The sequence below is a fragment of the Fundulus heteroclitus genome, chromosome 6 (genome assembly GCF_011125445.2).
Source record: "Fundulus heteroclitus isolate FHET01 chromosome 6, MU-UCD_Fhet_4.1, whole genome shotgun sequence".
In the NCBI taxonomy this organism is placed as follows: Eukaryota; Metazoa; Chordata; class Actinopteri; order Cyprinodontiformes; family Fundulidae; genus Fundulus; species Fundulus heteroclitus.
Window position 1 is genome coordinate 28031085 of NC_046366.1, and position 15409 is coordinate 28046493.

Consider the following 15409-nt stretch of genomic DNA (forward strand, 5'->3'; position numbering starts at 1 on the left):
CTGTGATGGGCCACTTTGCTCCACAGGTGTTTACATGCGCCGCCGCAGCAGCCCCAGGCCGCCTGCGGCGGGGAAGAAGCAGGAAACCGCAGTTTTAATAAGATCTGGGGCCCCGTTTGCAATATATGAATATTTCTACCATCGAAGCTGCAAATTTATTTCTACAAGGGTCAGTACCAAACCATGTTACTGATATATAGCGAAATAGTTTACTAAATAAAAGTTCAATTAAATTATATAAGCTAAATTAAATATCTGACTTTAGATAAACAGCAAAAAATATCTTAGATAATATTTTAAGATCTTCATGACTTTAATAAACTCTACCTTAATTCTTAGTTAAATTTCATATTTATAACATTTATAAATGACCTACATATAAATATAGGTAATTTTGCTAGATATTTGGCTGCTATAGTTTAAATACTGAAATCTATACTGAGGTTAATGTATTGCTAAATTAAATATTTGGCCAAGAAATATATAATTTAAGATTAAAATGCGTTGGCTAAATTCTAAATTGAATTTACCATTTAGGTAAATTAAACATTTAATCTGTTTCACTAGGCTAAGTGTTTAAATAAATTCTTTACTAAACTAACATAAAAAAAACTAAATTTACAAGTAGCATTCAGCTAAATTATTAAAAACAAGCAATTATTAATTTCACCTTTTGTCTAAAATGAACATTTGATTAATTTAAATATTTAGAAAATATCTAGGTACATAAAATTTGTATTTAAACTCTTATATTATGTATTTAGGTGATGCTTTAATATTTTAAAAATATTTAGCTAAATTAAATGTTTGGCTGTATTTTGTTGGTTAATTTAGCTGTTTATTATCACTTCTTCCTTACTGAGCGGCTTTTCAGTCCATGTGCTGAACTTGCTTCACTGGATTAACGATCTCCTCTGGGTCTTTTGCTGCAGGTTTCAGACCAAAACACATTAATCTCTGGGTCACAGAACCCATCTCCTTACTAAAACGGTACATTGACTTTTTATGCTTGTAATCATTGTTTCTTGATTTGAAGAAAGTGGACAAATATCATTATTCTGGTATTTAGCAAATAAAATAAGTTTGGCTAATTCAACAAACCACAATAAATAAATAAGGAAAATCTAGTCAAATTTATAATCTTTTTGGTTGCATTTTTTAAAGTGGTGTATGTAAATGTTTATTTTCTGAACTCAATTTGACAGAAGTAAGATTTAAGATATAATCTCAAACTTCAGTAAATTACACTTCTAAATTTCCAAAAGGTAGTTAATTTTAAATATGTACGAGTAATAAATATGTGGTAAATATGTGGTTTTAATAGTTTTTGAGTTTGTATACGATTTTAGTCTAAAAGAATTTGTTTCAATGAAAATTTATATTAACACTTTAAACCATATTTAATCTAGTTTTAAAAGTTCAGCCTACTAATAATGAAATGTTTTTTAATATATTATATTTTGAAACATGAATGCATCAACCAGTTAAACCACCGAGTTAGGCTATACCCTTTGCTGTCTACAGTGACCTCTGCTGGCTGAGCAGAATATTGCACCCACACAATAGTATTAATGAGGTGGTGTGACAAAATGTATGCAAAAACGAGATGTAATTTCACAACAAATAAAATTTATTCAATGATATATTACAAATATGTACAAGTCATGTAACAAGTAAATATTAAAATAGACATTTTTTTAGAACTATCGTTCAAAAGGCATTATGTTGAAAAAATAGGATTTGTTGTGATCTCACGTCGAAACTGTAAAAGTTTTTTTTTTTTTTTTCTTTCCTTTTCTTGGAAGCCACAACAGACTTTAATGTGCGTGAGACACACTATGGACAACACACAAGGAGTGAGGCCGCCAAAAGAGACACGATGTTGGGGTGGAAAGAAAAGAGCCAAAGAGCTGGAAACACTCCAGTAAACCTCACAAATTTAAGTCCACGGTACAGCTTTTTTAAGATAAAGAACATCGCAACGCATGCACAGCATTTAACTGCCAAAGTCAAAGAAACAAACAAAACACCGGCTGTGGCGTTAAAGCTCCAGATGTGGGAGGAAGGAAGGAAGAAACGGTTAAAAAAAGAAAGAAAAAGAACAAACAACAGAAGCCAACAACAACAACGACGACGAGAACGTCACAGACGAAGAGGAGACTCGATATAAAAGAAAAGAAGAAGAAAAAAAAAAAAACCCGACTTTGGTCCATTAAAACATCAGACTGAACGAGTTTACAATCAAAATATCTATTACTTTTTGTTTTTTTTACAGGTTTAAAACAATAATTACATGACTATGTACAAATGCACATTTTTTGTATGTATAAAATAAGTTAAAAAATTAAGAGCACAGTCTGTACACAACGTATGAACACTTTAAAAACATTTGAAATCTTTCAGGTGTGACTCCGCCCCCGCCGGGCCCAGTTTCCCCTTTTGTAACCTGGACCCCTGGTTTCCTGTTTTTTTTTTTTTTTTTTCTCCTCTTTTTTTTTTTTTTTTATTTCCGTCTTCTTCTCAGGAGCTCTGGAGTAAAACGCGCCTCTGGCTCTAAGTGCTCCTCTTCTCGGCACGGTTTAAGTGCTTCACATTCCCCGCGGCTCAGATGGGCGTGAGGTCGAAGTCGTCGTTGACCTCCACCAGCGGGATGTAGAACTCGGGGATCTCGAAGATGCTGGTGGACTTGTAGGTGGCCGGGTCCAGCTCCTGCAGCTTGAGCTGCCACTCCAGACGCTGCACGGCGTTCAGCGCCGCCGCCTCGTGCTGCTGCCTCATCAGCAGACACGTCTGTGGAGGAGAGAGAGAGACAGAGAGAGAGACAGAGAGAGAGAGAGGAGGTCACTGCTTTAGCCGCTCAGCTGTTCACGCTCAGGTCTGCGTCTGGAAACGAGCCGCATCATTAAATGACGTCTACAGTAAACCTTTGGTCCTCTGCTCTTTTCTAAGACTGTTGTAGCCGATCAAAATGCTGCGGGACTGCTTCCCCCTCACTATGACCTGATTAGCATCGGGAAGCAGGAGTTGGACACAATGTTTGAAGCAGGAATTATAAACTCTGTGACGGTTTAAAAGGAAAAAGCAGCCACTTCAGCCCCGATGATTGAGTGTAGTTATGTCAAAATATGAATCAGTAATCTAAAACAATCACAAAAATTACTCAAAACACTAGATAAATATTTTTCCTTCTCATATGTAACTTATTGGGGCATTCAGATTAAAGTTATGGGCGATGCCGTCACGTTTTACTGGAGTCAGCCGAGACCCAACAACTCCAACAAGACCAGGTCAAACAAAAGGAAGGAACGAAAGAAAGAAAGTATAGAAGGCAGGAAGGGCACATGGGAGGATGAAAGGAAGGACACATGGCAGGAAGGGTGTAAAGAAGGAAGAAAGGTGGCATTAAAGGAAAAAAGACACGGCAATAAGAAGGGAAGGAAGGAAGAACATATGACAGGAAAGATGGGGGGGAGCATGGAAGGACACATGGTAGGAAGGAAGGATACAGGGAAGAAAGAAAGGAAGGAAGGACATATAGCTGGAAGGATGAAAAGAAGAAAGGAAGGGCACATGACAGGAAGGAAGGAAGATAGAAAGTTAGGATGGAGGGCATAAAGGAAGGAAGAAGGGAAGTTAGGATGGAGGGCAGAAAGGAAGGAAGAAAGAAAGTTAGGATGGAGGGCAGAAAGGAAGGATGTAGGAAGTAAGGCAGAATACCACATTTCTAATAAATGTAGAAACCTTCCCAGCTGCAGCAGCTCTTCTGTCCAGAACGGTTCTACTAACAGAACATGAGCTGCATGTTGGACACTTTGTGTCGGCCTGAGGACGACTGAGTGCGTAATAATAATCAGCAGAGCCCAGAAATAAAACGACGGGTCACAAGAGGCCTGAAGGCTGGAGGTTCACGCTTTAGCTGAGACACCAACAGCCCCGGTCCTGGTCACAGCTCCACAGGAATCATTATTTATTATTTTTAGGACACTTTCTTCTGTCTAATATTCATCCCTCCGTACAAAACAACCAACAGCATCATCTCAGCGGTTCCAAATAAAACACGGATTTCTGTTATAAATGTTAAAACAAAAAGTCCAGCTTTTTAAAGACTGATCAAGAACTCTGATAAAAAGCACCTCCCATTAAAAAAAGCCTTAAAGTCTGTCGCTTGGGCCCCTAACAGGTAAAAAACCCAAAAAAACAACAAAAGTAAAAACAGAAGAACTGCAAAAATGGATCTAAAAGCAAGTAAAATGTTCTTAAAATAGTGTTTTTGTCCTAGATTTGAGCAGGTAAATAATATTATCTACCAATGGAATGAGTATTTTGACCCCTAAAACAAGATAATTAGACATTCTGCACTTAAAATAAGACGATGGAGATGAGTTGTTCCTATTTTAAGTGCAAAATTCTTATTCCATTGGCAAACCATCTTATTTACCTGCTCAATTCAAGGACAAATACACTCATTTTAAGAACATTTTACTTATTTTTAGTTGCGTTTTTGCAGTGCATGTCCACTTTCAAGCTCCCACCTTTAGTTTGTCAAACTTGTCGTCAACGTCCTGTAACCAGGACATGAACTGCCGGGCGTTGAATCGGTCCCTCACTGACGTTTTCCCATCATCGTTCTGCAAACACAAACAACAAATGTGACCCCGCGTCAACACAACAGTGTGTGTGTCTGTGTGTGTGAGTGTGTGTGTGTGTGTGCTAACCTGGATGTCCTGAGGCATGTTGTACACTTCTGCATCCAACAGGACGGTGCAGGCGCTGAAAGGCAGCGTCTGATTGGCTAGTGTTCTTGCAGCCCGGTAATGGACTCTCAGGACCTCCTGCTCGTTTGAAACGATCAACTTTTCCTGAGAGAAGGATAAAAAAATAAAAAAAAAAAACACAGAAAGAAAAGACCAAAGCGAGTTAGATTTAGGACTGCGACCAAACGGCAGTGATGTCCGGCGTGAATCCACGTACCCGCTCAATGCTGTGCTGCAGCCGTAGCTTCATGCGGACAACCTCTTGCTGCTTGAACATTTCCTTCAGAGGCTCAGGTAGTGATGGGGGCGGCGTTATCTGTGGAAACATTATTATTATTATTCTCCAATGCCTTAAACATTTCTTAATTTTAAACACATTAAGTGTGAAAACTGCCCTTTGGTTACGTTACGGCCACAGGCCTGGGGACGTTCGTGTGATGGTTAAGTGGCAGGAAAACGTTACATGGTCTTTATAGCTAAAACCCAAATATACGACTAACAGGACGCTGACGGTGCCGTTATAACACGTAAATAAAACCTTCTATTGTAGCCGACACCTGAGCAACAACTAAAGCAGTGAAACTCTGATGTTTATGACATCTAATGTAGAACAGATTACTGGATCAATGTGTGCTTCTGTGCTTTTTTGTCTGTCTTTTTGTGTCTCTGCTCTGTCTTCTCTAACCTCCAGTTGGTTGAGGCACACTGCAAAAATAGAACTCAAAATAAGAAATTATTTCTTGAAATGAGAGTATTTTTCCTTGATTTGAGCAGGTAAATAATATTATTTGCCAATGGAATAAGATTTTTGCACTTAAAATAGGAACAATTTATCTCTATCATCTTATTTCAAGTGCAGTATATTGAATTATCTTATTTTAGGGGTCAAAATACTCATCCCATTGGCAAATGATCATATTTACCTGCTCAAATCAAGGATAAATACACTAACTTTAAGAACATTTTACTTATTTTTAGATCCGTTTTTGCAGTGCAGATGACCGTTCATACTGATCCTGGTTCTGCTTGAGGTTTTCCTTCCCGTTAATGGAGAGTTTTCCTCTCCACTGTCGCTTCATGCTTGCTCAGTATGAGGGATTGCAGCAAAGCCATGTACAACGCAGATGACTCTTCCTGTGGCTCTACGCTTCTCCAGGAGTGAATGCTGCTTGTCGGGACTTTGAAGCAATCAACTGGTTTCCTTATATAGGACATTTTTGACCAATCTGTATAATCTGATTGATTTTGACTTTGTAAAGTGCCTTGAGATGACATGTTTCATGAATTGGCGCTATATAAATTTAATTGGAGATGTTTAGATTTGGCCCCTGCACCGTCTTGGTGAACTGATGAATATCAGGGTCGTTTTTTCTCCACACAGCATCATGCATGCAGGCCAAGGAGGTCAGCGTTGGTTTCATCTCACCACCTGTTTGCAGCGTCACCAAACTGCAAAATGTAACTTTCCTTCATCTAAGTCAGGTGTCAGAAACCTTTATAACCCGCAGAGCCATTTCTGCCCTCGGTCCAGCTGAACATATTTTGTTTAGAGCCACAAAAGTTACACATCTCCTTGAAACAAGCGCTTGTTTTTAAAGTATACTGTAGGAACTTTGTGTACTTTTTTTTATTTAAATAAAAGATCAACCGTTTTTATTATTTAACCAACAGTATTTTTATGTTTAGGTTTAATGCATTTTCTGCAATTGGACATTTGAGTTTTATAGCGAATGGCATCAAAATGATGAAAAAGCAAATCGTTTGCAACCTACTGACAAAAAGATACTTAATTTATCTATAGTAAAATATTCTATACACCATTAGTTTCTTTCTTTCTTTCTGTTAATGTTATGGATATATTGCAGAACCAAATGCATGCTAAAGCTACCGATTTTAAATTACCTTTACATTTAGAAACATTGACTATTTTTTCCATTAAGTTTTTAAGAGCCAGAGCTGAAGGTGTAAAGAGCCACAGGCTGCAGACTCCTGGACTACGGCTTTCTTCTTGGACGTCTCCCATAAAACGCCAGATTTGCTGCCCTGCCGACACCTGAGCTGTGGACACCTGCAGCTCCTCCAGAGCTACCAGGAAGCTACCGGCCTGTCAGTGTAGGACAACCATGTGTTGGTAGGTTTTTATTAGAACGACACAAAGCATGGAAGTGCGAATGTCGGATTAATCTAAGTGTAATATTTGATAAACTAATATTTGAAGCGATCTGTACAAACCCAGTAATGCATGTGAACCTTTGGACGGGCTTTAAATAGGCAGCCACACCCACCAGACCGGGTTAATCTCAACAAATATTGTCAATGCAAAATATTTTAAGTGCATATAATAGTTGTGTGTTTATGTTTTATTGTTCAGCCTCAGTGTGCAGTTTGATTTCCAGTTTTTGGACGATCGCTTTCAACATCTGTTTTCAAAAAAGGTACATATTGACGTTATTTGACATTTTTTAAAAAATGTATACGGCAGTAACTCACTCTGGTTGTATACAACGAAAGATTATCATGTCCCGCTGGCGTAGTATTTGTTGCTTTTGTCTTTTAAGCTTTGTTTTTGGCCTTTTCCGTGCATATTTACCATTACAACGTCACGTTACGTCACTGCGCATGCGAACAATCGGTCAAAAACCCGAAGCTGTAATGTTCCTTGACTGTGGACAGGCGACCATCTGGCTTTCTAATAGTTCTGCGGTTCTGCCAGTAGATGGCGCCACGTCTGTTTATGTTATATTTAGGCTCAAAAAGGATCAAAACACCATCTGGACGGACGCTCAGATTATATAGCCTCATTTTATCATAATCAACTGGATTTTAGTCTTTTTGGTAAAGGCATATAACGTGGCTATGCACCTTTAAACATCTCCACATCTTCCTGCTGTGCTCCTTGGTCTTCACGAGTCCCTTTGTTCACTAATGCTCCTCCTAACAATTTTTTTTTTCATAGTTTGGCTGATCCTGCAACTTTTAGTCATATAAAGTATATAACATGTTTTTAAATGGCAGTTCATACTGACCAACATGAACCAATGAGTAAACATTACTGCCCATAACCACAAGAGGGCGCTCCAGGCTTGTGAAAACTATTTGCTGCTCCTGAACCACTTAAAATGAATTGAAACATTAACTTATAGACAACAAAGACTAAAAACATGCTTGTATGTCACTTCGCTGTTTCAGTATCATTCAGGGTGGGCGATATGAAGAAAATCTAATACCACGATATCTTTGGGCTATATCACGATACACGATATATATCACGATATGTTCAAATAACCTTGAAAAACAAATGTTTTTAGCCACATAGTGCCTAAAGTTACATTGGTGTATCTCAAATTAACATGTCATTTTTTTTTTGTTTGAAAAATTGATTGCAAAATAAAAATTAGTTTAAAATGTTTTATTTTAGCCATTTTCTTTTAACCACAGCTGCACATAGAAGCTTTTCACAAATTACAATGTTGTCACATTAAAGCTCTTTCGTGGTCAACAGTGGACCTTAAAAACAGAACATCCCAGCGGCCAAAAGGAACACCAAGGAAAAATCTGACAAAATAAACCTAAAATGAAAAGTGCTCTTTTGTGCTTAAGACATAAAAAAATTGTATAATAAAAATGTGACAATCTCAAAAACAGAAGCACTGCAAAAATGGATCTAAAAATAAGTAAAATGTTCTTAAAGTTAGTGTATTTGTCCTTGATTTGAGCAGGTAAATAAGATTATCTGCCAATAAAATGAGTATTTTGACCCCTAAAATAAGATAATTAGACAGCCTGCACTTGAAATAAGATGTTTGAGATGAACTGTTCCTATATTAAGTGCAAAAGTCTTATTCCATTGGCAAATAATCTTATTTACCTGCTCAAATCAAGGACAGATACACAAATTTTAAGAATATTTTACTTATTTCCAGTTCCGTTTTTGCAGTGTATAAAATCAACTAAGCAGTCGCAGCTACATATTCAGAGCTTCTCAAAAATATTTCCGTTGCTCTTTAGGTGCTGGGAAATTTTAAATAAACGTTTTTTCTGTCATATGGGATTTAGCAAAAGAAGACGCCAGTTTCAACAGTTTTATGGCTGGTTTAATTAAAGTTTCCTTCAGTGAGTGTGTGGGGGTGTCGACACGCAGAGTTTACAACAGTCTTCATTTTGCACTCGATGACTTTTTAAGTGGAACAAATTTGTGCTACTGCTACCGTTTGTGGCAATGATGTTACAGCATGTTTTGAAACATGCCAGATTATTGACCCAGGGCTGTTTCTCTTCAGACTCATTTTCTTGTTTACCTGAAACGCTCGCTGTCGCCTTAGTTCTCGCTGTCTAGTCAACATAAGTAAACTCACGGGTTCGTTGTTGTGTGTGTGCCGGTAACTTGCTAGCTGGAGTTGCTAGCTTGTTATGCTAATTCACCCCATTTAAACCTCCCAGGTATGTTTCATGTAATTCAGCCTGTTGTGGATGCAATTTTGTAATTTATTAAATTACCTTACCAGATTAAATGTACATTTTTAGTCTTGGATTTTGTCAAATACATTTCTAAATAAATCTGACATATATGTATTTTTCCTCTTTACAACACACTTTTTGACTGATATAATATAGAAGAAAATACGATAGTTGCACTGGATTTTATTGTAGGGGGATTATTGCCAATGCACTCCACACTTTTCAGGCTTTCTAACGTTCAATGAAATGTGTGAACATGAGCTGGACTCACTGTGGGTATGCAGAGTTTGCTGAGCGGGTTCCCATCGAGGAGGTAGGATCCATTGAAGGTGACGTACTCATCATAATACTGAGGCGGTTGGGGCGTGACGTTGCACAGCACCTTGCGTTTCTCCTCGATCTTCTTGCGGATGTGCAGGAACTCGTAGTACGGGTTGGCCCTCTCCGTCTGGTAGGGCTCGATCTCCTCCAGCTTCACAGAGTCCACCATGGCAGCAAGAGACTGCTGGCACTTGTCCTTCTCCTGCTGGGCGCTGGAGTATAACTGGGAGTTGGACAGCTTGGGCATCTTTCTCTTGCGCGGATGGGGGACGTGGACGTCCACGTCCTCGTCCCCCGGGCGGACTTTGAGCTTGGCTCCAGAGGAATCCGAGTCTCGGTCTGCGGACTGTGGCGAGGAGCTCCCTGAGGTGTTGCCGCTGTCCGTCTGCGGCGCCGACTGGTCGGAGCTCAGACTCTGGTCTTCAGAGGCCGAGGACTCGGTTCTCTCCTCCGCCGCTGTGACGTCCATCGGCTCGGCAGGGATCTCCGCTTTAGGTTCGGACGCACCGTCCAGGAAGGAGCTCGCTGCTGCAGCATCGACGGCGCCGCTGCTCTCTGAGCTCGGCGGCGGGTCGGCCGTCTCCTCGGTTTTGTGTTCGGGGGCCACGGCGGACGGAGCGTCCTCCATCTGAACATCTGGATCTGACGCCACGTCGTCCGCGGAAGGCTGGGATTTGTCTGGATTATCTGCGGCTGAGTCTTCCTGCACCGCCGGGATCTCTCCTGCAGCAGAGCCGGCGGTCGGCGGCGGCGGCGGACTCCCCGGCCCCTCCGGCGTTGGGTTCTCTGACCCCGTGTCCATGTTCTCCTGCGCAGGAGGCTCCACAGGTTGGTGGTCAGACGCCTGCGGGGCCTCTGGGCGGTTCTCTGTGCTGGAAGAAGGGAGCGTCTCTCTCTGCTGGAAGGTCGCTGCGTCGTAGAGCGCCTCGCCGGACGCCAGCGGTCGGTCGGGCTCTTTGCCGCCGCTCTCTGCCTGCGAGGTCTCCGGCGGAGAGGAGGCGTCTCTCACAGCAGGCGGATCTGGGGAAGGAGGAGCTTTCTGCTCCGTGTGAGAGGCGTTGAGTTGTGGAAGAGTCTGGTCTTTGTTTGGAAGATCTCCAACAGGGAGCTGCGTCTCTGACCGTCCAGCGGCGCCTGCCTCCTTTTCCGTGACCGGGTCAGCTGACGGGTTCAGGTCCTCCTGGTTCTCCTCGGGTTCTGAGAACTCCTTCGCTTTGGGCTCCTCTCCCGCGGCGTTGGCGAGGCCGCACCTGGACGGATGCTCCACGCCGTCGCTCTCGGCGGACGAACTCGGGTCCTCCTCCAGGACGCTCTGGAGGAACTGGGGCTCGTGCCTTGCCGGCACCTGGCAGCTCTGGGGGACGTCTGGAAGACCGCCGCAGTCTCTGTCGTGGACAGACGGCGACCGGGCGGCTTGGATGACGAGCGAGGACTGGAGAAAGGCCTGCTGGGAGTCGGAGGTCTCCAGGTTGACGTCGGAGTCGTACTCCACGTGTCTGGGGGTCAGCGTCGTGGCCTGGTAGGAGTCCTCGGAGCTCGCCACAGAGACCAGAGAGACGGAGCGGGACATGAGGCCGCCGCGGTCGCCCTCGGGCCGCGGCGACCTGCTCAGGCAGCTCTCCACCACCGAGATGACCTTGGCGCTGATGGAGGGCACACACTTCCCGTCCAGGGACAGCGTCCTGTTGCCGGTCCCGTCCTTCGCCGGCTTCTCTCTGCCCTGGACGTCGGACGCCTCCGAGCTCTTCGAGCGCGTCAGCTCCTTGTTGGAGCAGAGCTCTGCCTTCGTTCGGTCTTTGGGTTTGGACTTCCCCGCGTCGCACGCCGGCCGCTGCTTGAGCCGCTCCCGCTCCTTCTGCTTGATCTTTTCCAGATGTTTCCGGTGCCACAGCTCGATCTCCTGGTCCTTCATGCTGAGCATCCGCTCGAAGCTGGTCTGCATCAGGTCGTCGTTCACCAGACGCTTCTCCTTGGGCTTGGCGTCCCGCGCGGCCGCGGCGGTTTTTGGCTTGCTCTTGTCTCCGTCCCCCTCGCCGGGCTTGGCTTTGCTGAGCCGGACCTGCTGGACGCGGTCTTTGTGCCGGTCCTTGTCCTTGTGTCTGTCGTAGTCTCGCTCCCGATCCCGGCGGTCGCGCTCCTTCTCTGGCGTCTTCGCGGCCTCCTCCTTGGACTTGGCGGGTGAGACCTTGCTGCCCTCGCACAGGTAGCTCCTCTTGTCTTCTAGCAGCAGCTTCAGGTTGGAGCTGGAGGAGATGCCGCTGTCTTTCATCTTGTCTTTCTTTTTCCGGTCACAGTCCTTGTCTTTCAGGCGGTCGGCCTTCTCCGCAGGCTTCCCCCTCCTGTCGCTGTTTGCTCGATCTCTCTCCTTGTGATCCCCGGCGGCGTACTCCCTGTCCTGTCGCTCCCTGTCGGAGCGCTTCTCCAGCTTATCTTTGCTTTTTCTGCCGTCTTCGTGTTTCTTTGCCGCGGATAAAGATTTCAGCTTCTCGTTGTCTCTGTAGCTTTTATCCCCGGGGCTGAGGGAGGAGACGCTTCCCGCTCTGTCCTTCTCCTTCCAGCGATCCACTGAGTTTTGCGGCTCGGCCTTGTCGCCGTGCTCCGGTTTCACCTTCTTCTCCTTGTCCAGATGTCTTTTCTCCATTTTGTCCGAGTCCTTTTCTTTCCCCGGAAGCCTCCTGTCACGCGAGGCCTTTTCCTGCTCCAGCTGTTCCTGATCCGCCGTGACGGCCTTCTCCTCCGTCTCCTCCTTGGCGGCGCTGTTCTGGAGCGACTCCTCGGGACTCCGGCCTGATCCGTGGCCGTCCGCCTTCTCGTCACGCTCGCCGGGCTTCGGGTCTTTCACCTTCTCCTCTTTCCGCTCCTTCTTCACGGCCTTGTCCTTTTCCCGCTCCTCTCGCGGCTTCTTCTCCTTGCCGCCGGGGTGCTTCTCCCTCGAGTTCCTCTCGTCTTTGACGGGAGAGCAGTCGGCCGCCTTCAGCACCGCGCCGATGTCCTCGCCGTCCTTTTTCGCCGCCGGGGGCTCGTCTGCCTCGTCGCTTTTGAAGAAGTTTTCCTTCCAGAACTCCCTGTCGAACTCCAGATTCCTGTGGCCCTCCTTCCTGGCCTCCTTCTGCCTGTGGTGGCTCCGCTCGGCCTTGTACTCCCTCCTGTGTTTGTCCTTCTCCTTGTGTTTGAGCTTGTGCTTCTTCACCACCTTCCCGTCCAGGTCCGTCTTGCGCAGGACGGCCTCGCCCCCGTCCACGCTGTTTCCTGTGACGCCGTCCCTGCAGGGGCTGGCGCGGCCGTCGTCCCCGTCCCCGCCGGACTCCTTCTGCTGGTGCTTGCTCTTCTCCCGGTGCTTGCAGCCCTTGGTGCTGGAGCTCTCGGTGCAGTAATCTGCGTCCGCGTAGTGGTTGTACGGGCCGTCGCTGATGGTCAGCTTGGCGTTTTCCTGCTTGAGCGGACACTGCTTGTCGGCCAGGCTGTGGTTCAGTTTAGGGGATTTGATGGAGGACAAATGGAAGAGGTGGACGGAGGAGTCGTCTTTGGGGCTGAAGGACATCTTAAAGGAGTCCTCCTCCCGCCCCTTCTCGTTGCTCTCAGACACGGCCGCCAGGGAGAGGACCAATGTTTTGCTGTTCTCCTTCCCGTCCTCTTCGTTTTCCTTGTTTTTGTTCTGACTTTTGCTCTTCTTCTTCACTTTACCCTTGTCCTTCTGCTCGGCGTTGTCCTTTTTCAACCGCGTGTCCATTTTGTGGCCGTCTGAGCTCTGGGAGCAGGTGGGGGAGTTCCTCTTCTCCGGCAGGCTCTCCAGCTCGTCGCTGGAGGTGTCGGAGCTGCAGTGGAGGCGGGAGCCTTTCTGTTTTTTGGACTTGGAGGAAGAGTCGCCCTTGTTGCTTTGCTTTCCAGCCACGTGATTCCTTTCCTTGTCCTCCTTCTCGCGCTGCCGCAGCTCCCTCCTGGGGATGTGTCTGTCGTTCAGCGCCTTGCTCAGATCCTCCTCCTCTTCCTCGTCTTTGAACTCGTACTCGTCCATGCCGGGCACCGACGACGATGCCGCCTTCGTGGCTGGCTTGCCGTCCAGCTCCTTCTCGGTGTCGGAGTCCTCCATGTTGTCGTCCACGCTGGAGGGATTGACGGAGGGGGGGTCTTCAGATTCTGCAGGGAGGAGAAGACATGAAGAAAATTTAGAGATTAAACTCAAAACCTCAAAGTCACATTATTCCAAATATGCGTTTCTATTCATTTTGATGATTATGACTGGGGCTGAACAATGAATTGCATTTTCAATATAATCGCGATTTAAAAAAAACGCAATTTCCAAATCGCAGAGTCTGCAATTTTTGGCTATGTAACAATTAGGGAATTAGACCCGTGTCAGTAAAATGTTTGAATTGGGTTTGCCTCCACGTGGATGGGAAGACAGTTGCAGCAGTGAGATTATCTAATTTTATTACTTGTTTTAGAAGTTATATAATAATACAAAGCATTAAGTACAGGTCAATCAGTTTAATACATAGACTTGCTTTCTAGTTGATTGATGTCCAAATCAATTAAAAGCTGTTCTCTTGAGCAATATTTTGATTAATAGAAACATTAAAAGTTCATATTTAAAATAGTCCTTGTTTACAAATGTCTTTATTTAGAGGCCATTTTTGTTGCTTGTGGTTAATGCGGAGAAAAGTCAAAATTGCAATTTTGGTTGAAATATATCGTAGGCAGAACGCAATCATTTCTGCTCTGAGTTTAGATGCTGCGGATCTTTTAGCAACTAATCTGCATAGCGAGCAGACAAAATGATTTGTTGTTTGTATATGTTTAAAAAGACATGATAAATTAAACTGGAAAAAAAAAAAAAAAAAAAAAAAAAAAAAAAAAAAAAAAAAAAAAAAAAAAATCGCATTAAATCGCAATATTAAGAAAAAAAAAAAAATCGCAATTAGATTATTTGCCAAAATCGTTCAGCCCTAATTATGATTTGCAGCTGATAAAGCGATGAAATCCAGAAATGTTAGTTTAGCCATAGACACAGAAGCTGGCTCAAAGCATTTAATGGAAAGTTTAGTGGAAGGCAAACGTTTGGTAGTAAAACGCAGTAAAACTGCAGCCTTGATTCTAGTGTTTTGAGGAAATTCAGAGGATGTGGAATGAAGCTGGAGCCACGGCACACAGACGCGACAGAAGGACCGTAACAGAGGACACGACCGACCGAGAAACCTCACACTAAACCTAAAAACTCTGATTCTGTGACTTTGTGTTTCTGTTCCAGGCTTCAAATAAAAACAAAATGAAATCTCATCTGCGGTCCAGCTGAAGCTGAGAGCTTCTGATGTCATTTCTGCTTCATTAAAAGGCTTTTTGTGCCTTACTCTTTTTGTAGAGCAACATCTCTCTGCTGGACAGCTGTGAAGTCAGAAGTCTTCCTCAAGAAACAATTCTGCATTAAAAGGCTTTGCTTCGTTAATATTCTAATTTTCACAGAAAACAAACGCGTCTATAATCTATAATCATCATAATTTACAAGAACGAAAGCTTGAAATATATCGAATACTGAACTGAATTACTAAATCAAAGAATCCTCCATTTTAATTTATCTACTGAGACGCTCCTGTAATCGATCTCCTGGCAGAAAAAATCCAATCCAGCCTCCAGAACGATCTGCGCTGCTGAATTTACCGACATGTAACACATGGGTGAGGGACGGCGAGGCCCCACAGCTTCCTCTGCCCACCTGAAGAACTGTCGTCTTGGTCCGACAGCGGCGCCTCGCCTTTTAAAAGCTGCTCCAGCTCCTGGGAGTCGGCCACGTCCACCGGCCGCTCGCCGCGCTTGTTGGCCTGGAAGGCGTTGCCGCCGTGACGGAGGAGGAGCTTCACGATCTGCAGATGGAAAGAAAA

At 44.3% G+C, this 15409-nt stretch overlaps 1 protein-coding gene across 1 annotated transcript; it reads right to left on the reverse strand.

The window, feature by feature from the left end:
* Nucleotides 1-1609: 1609 nt before the first annotated feature.
* LOC118563367 (ankyrin repeat domain-containing protein 12-like) lies at nucleotides 1610-15409 on the reverse strand (the record flags this gene model as incomplete). The annotated part of the gene is made up of 6 exons (XM_036137785.1): nucleotides 1610-2790; nucleotides 4533-4628; nucleotides 4716-4859; nucleotides 4972-5070; nucleotides 9484-13670; nucleotides 15244-15409. Coding segments are annotated over 6 exons (4878 nt in total), but the record flags the coding sequence as incomplete, so codon positions are not given.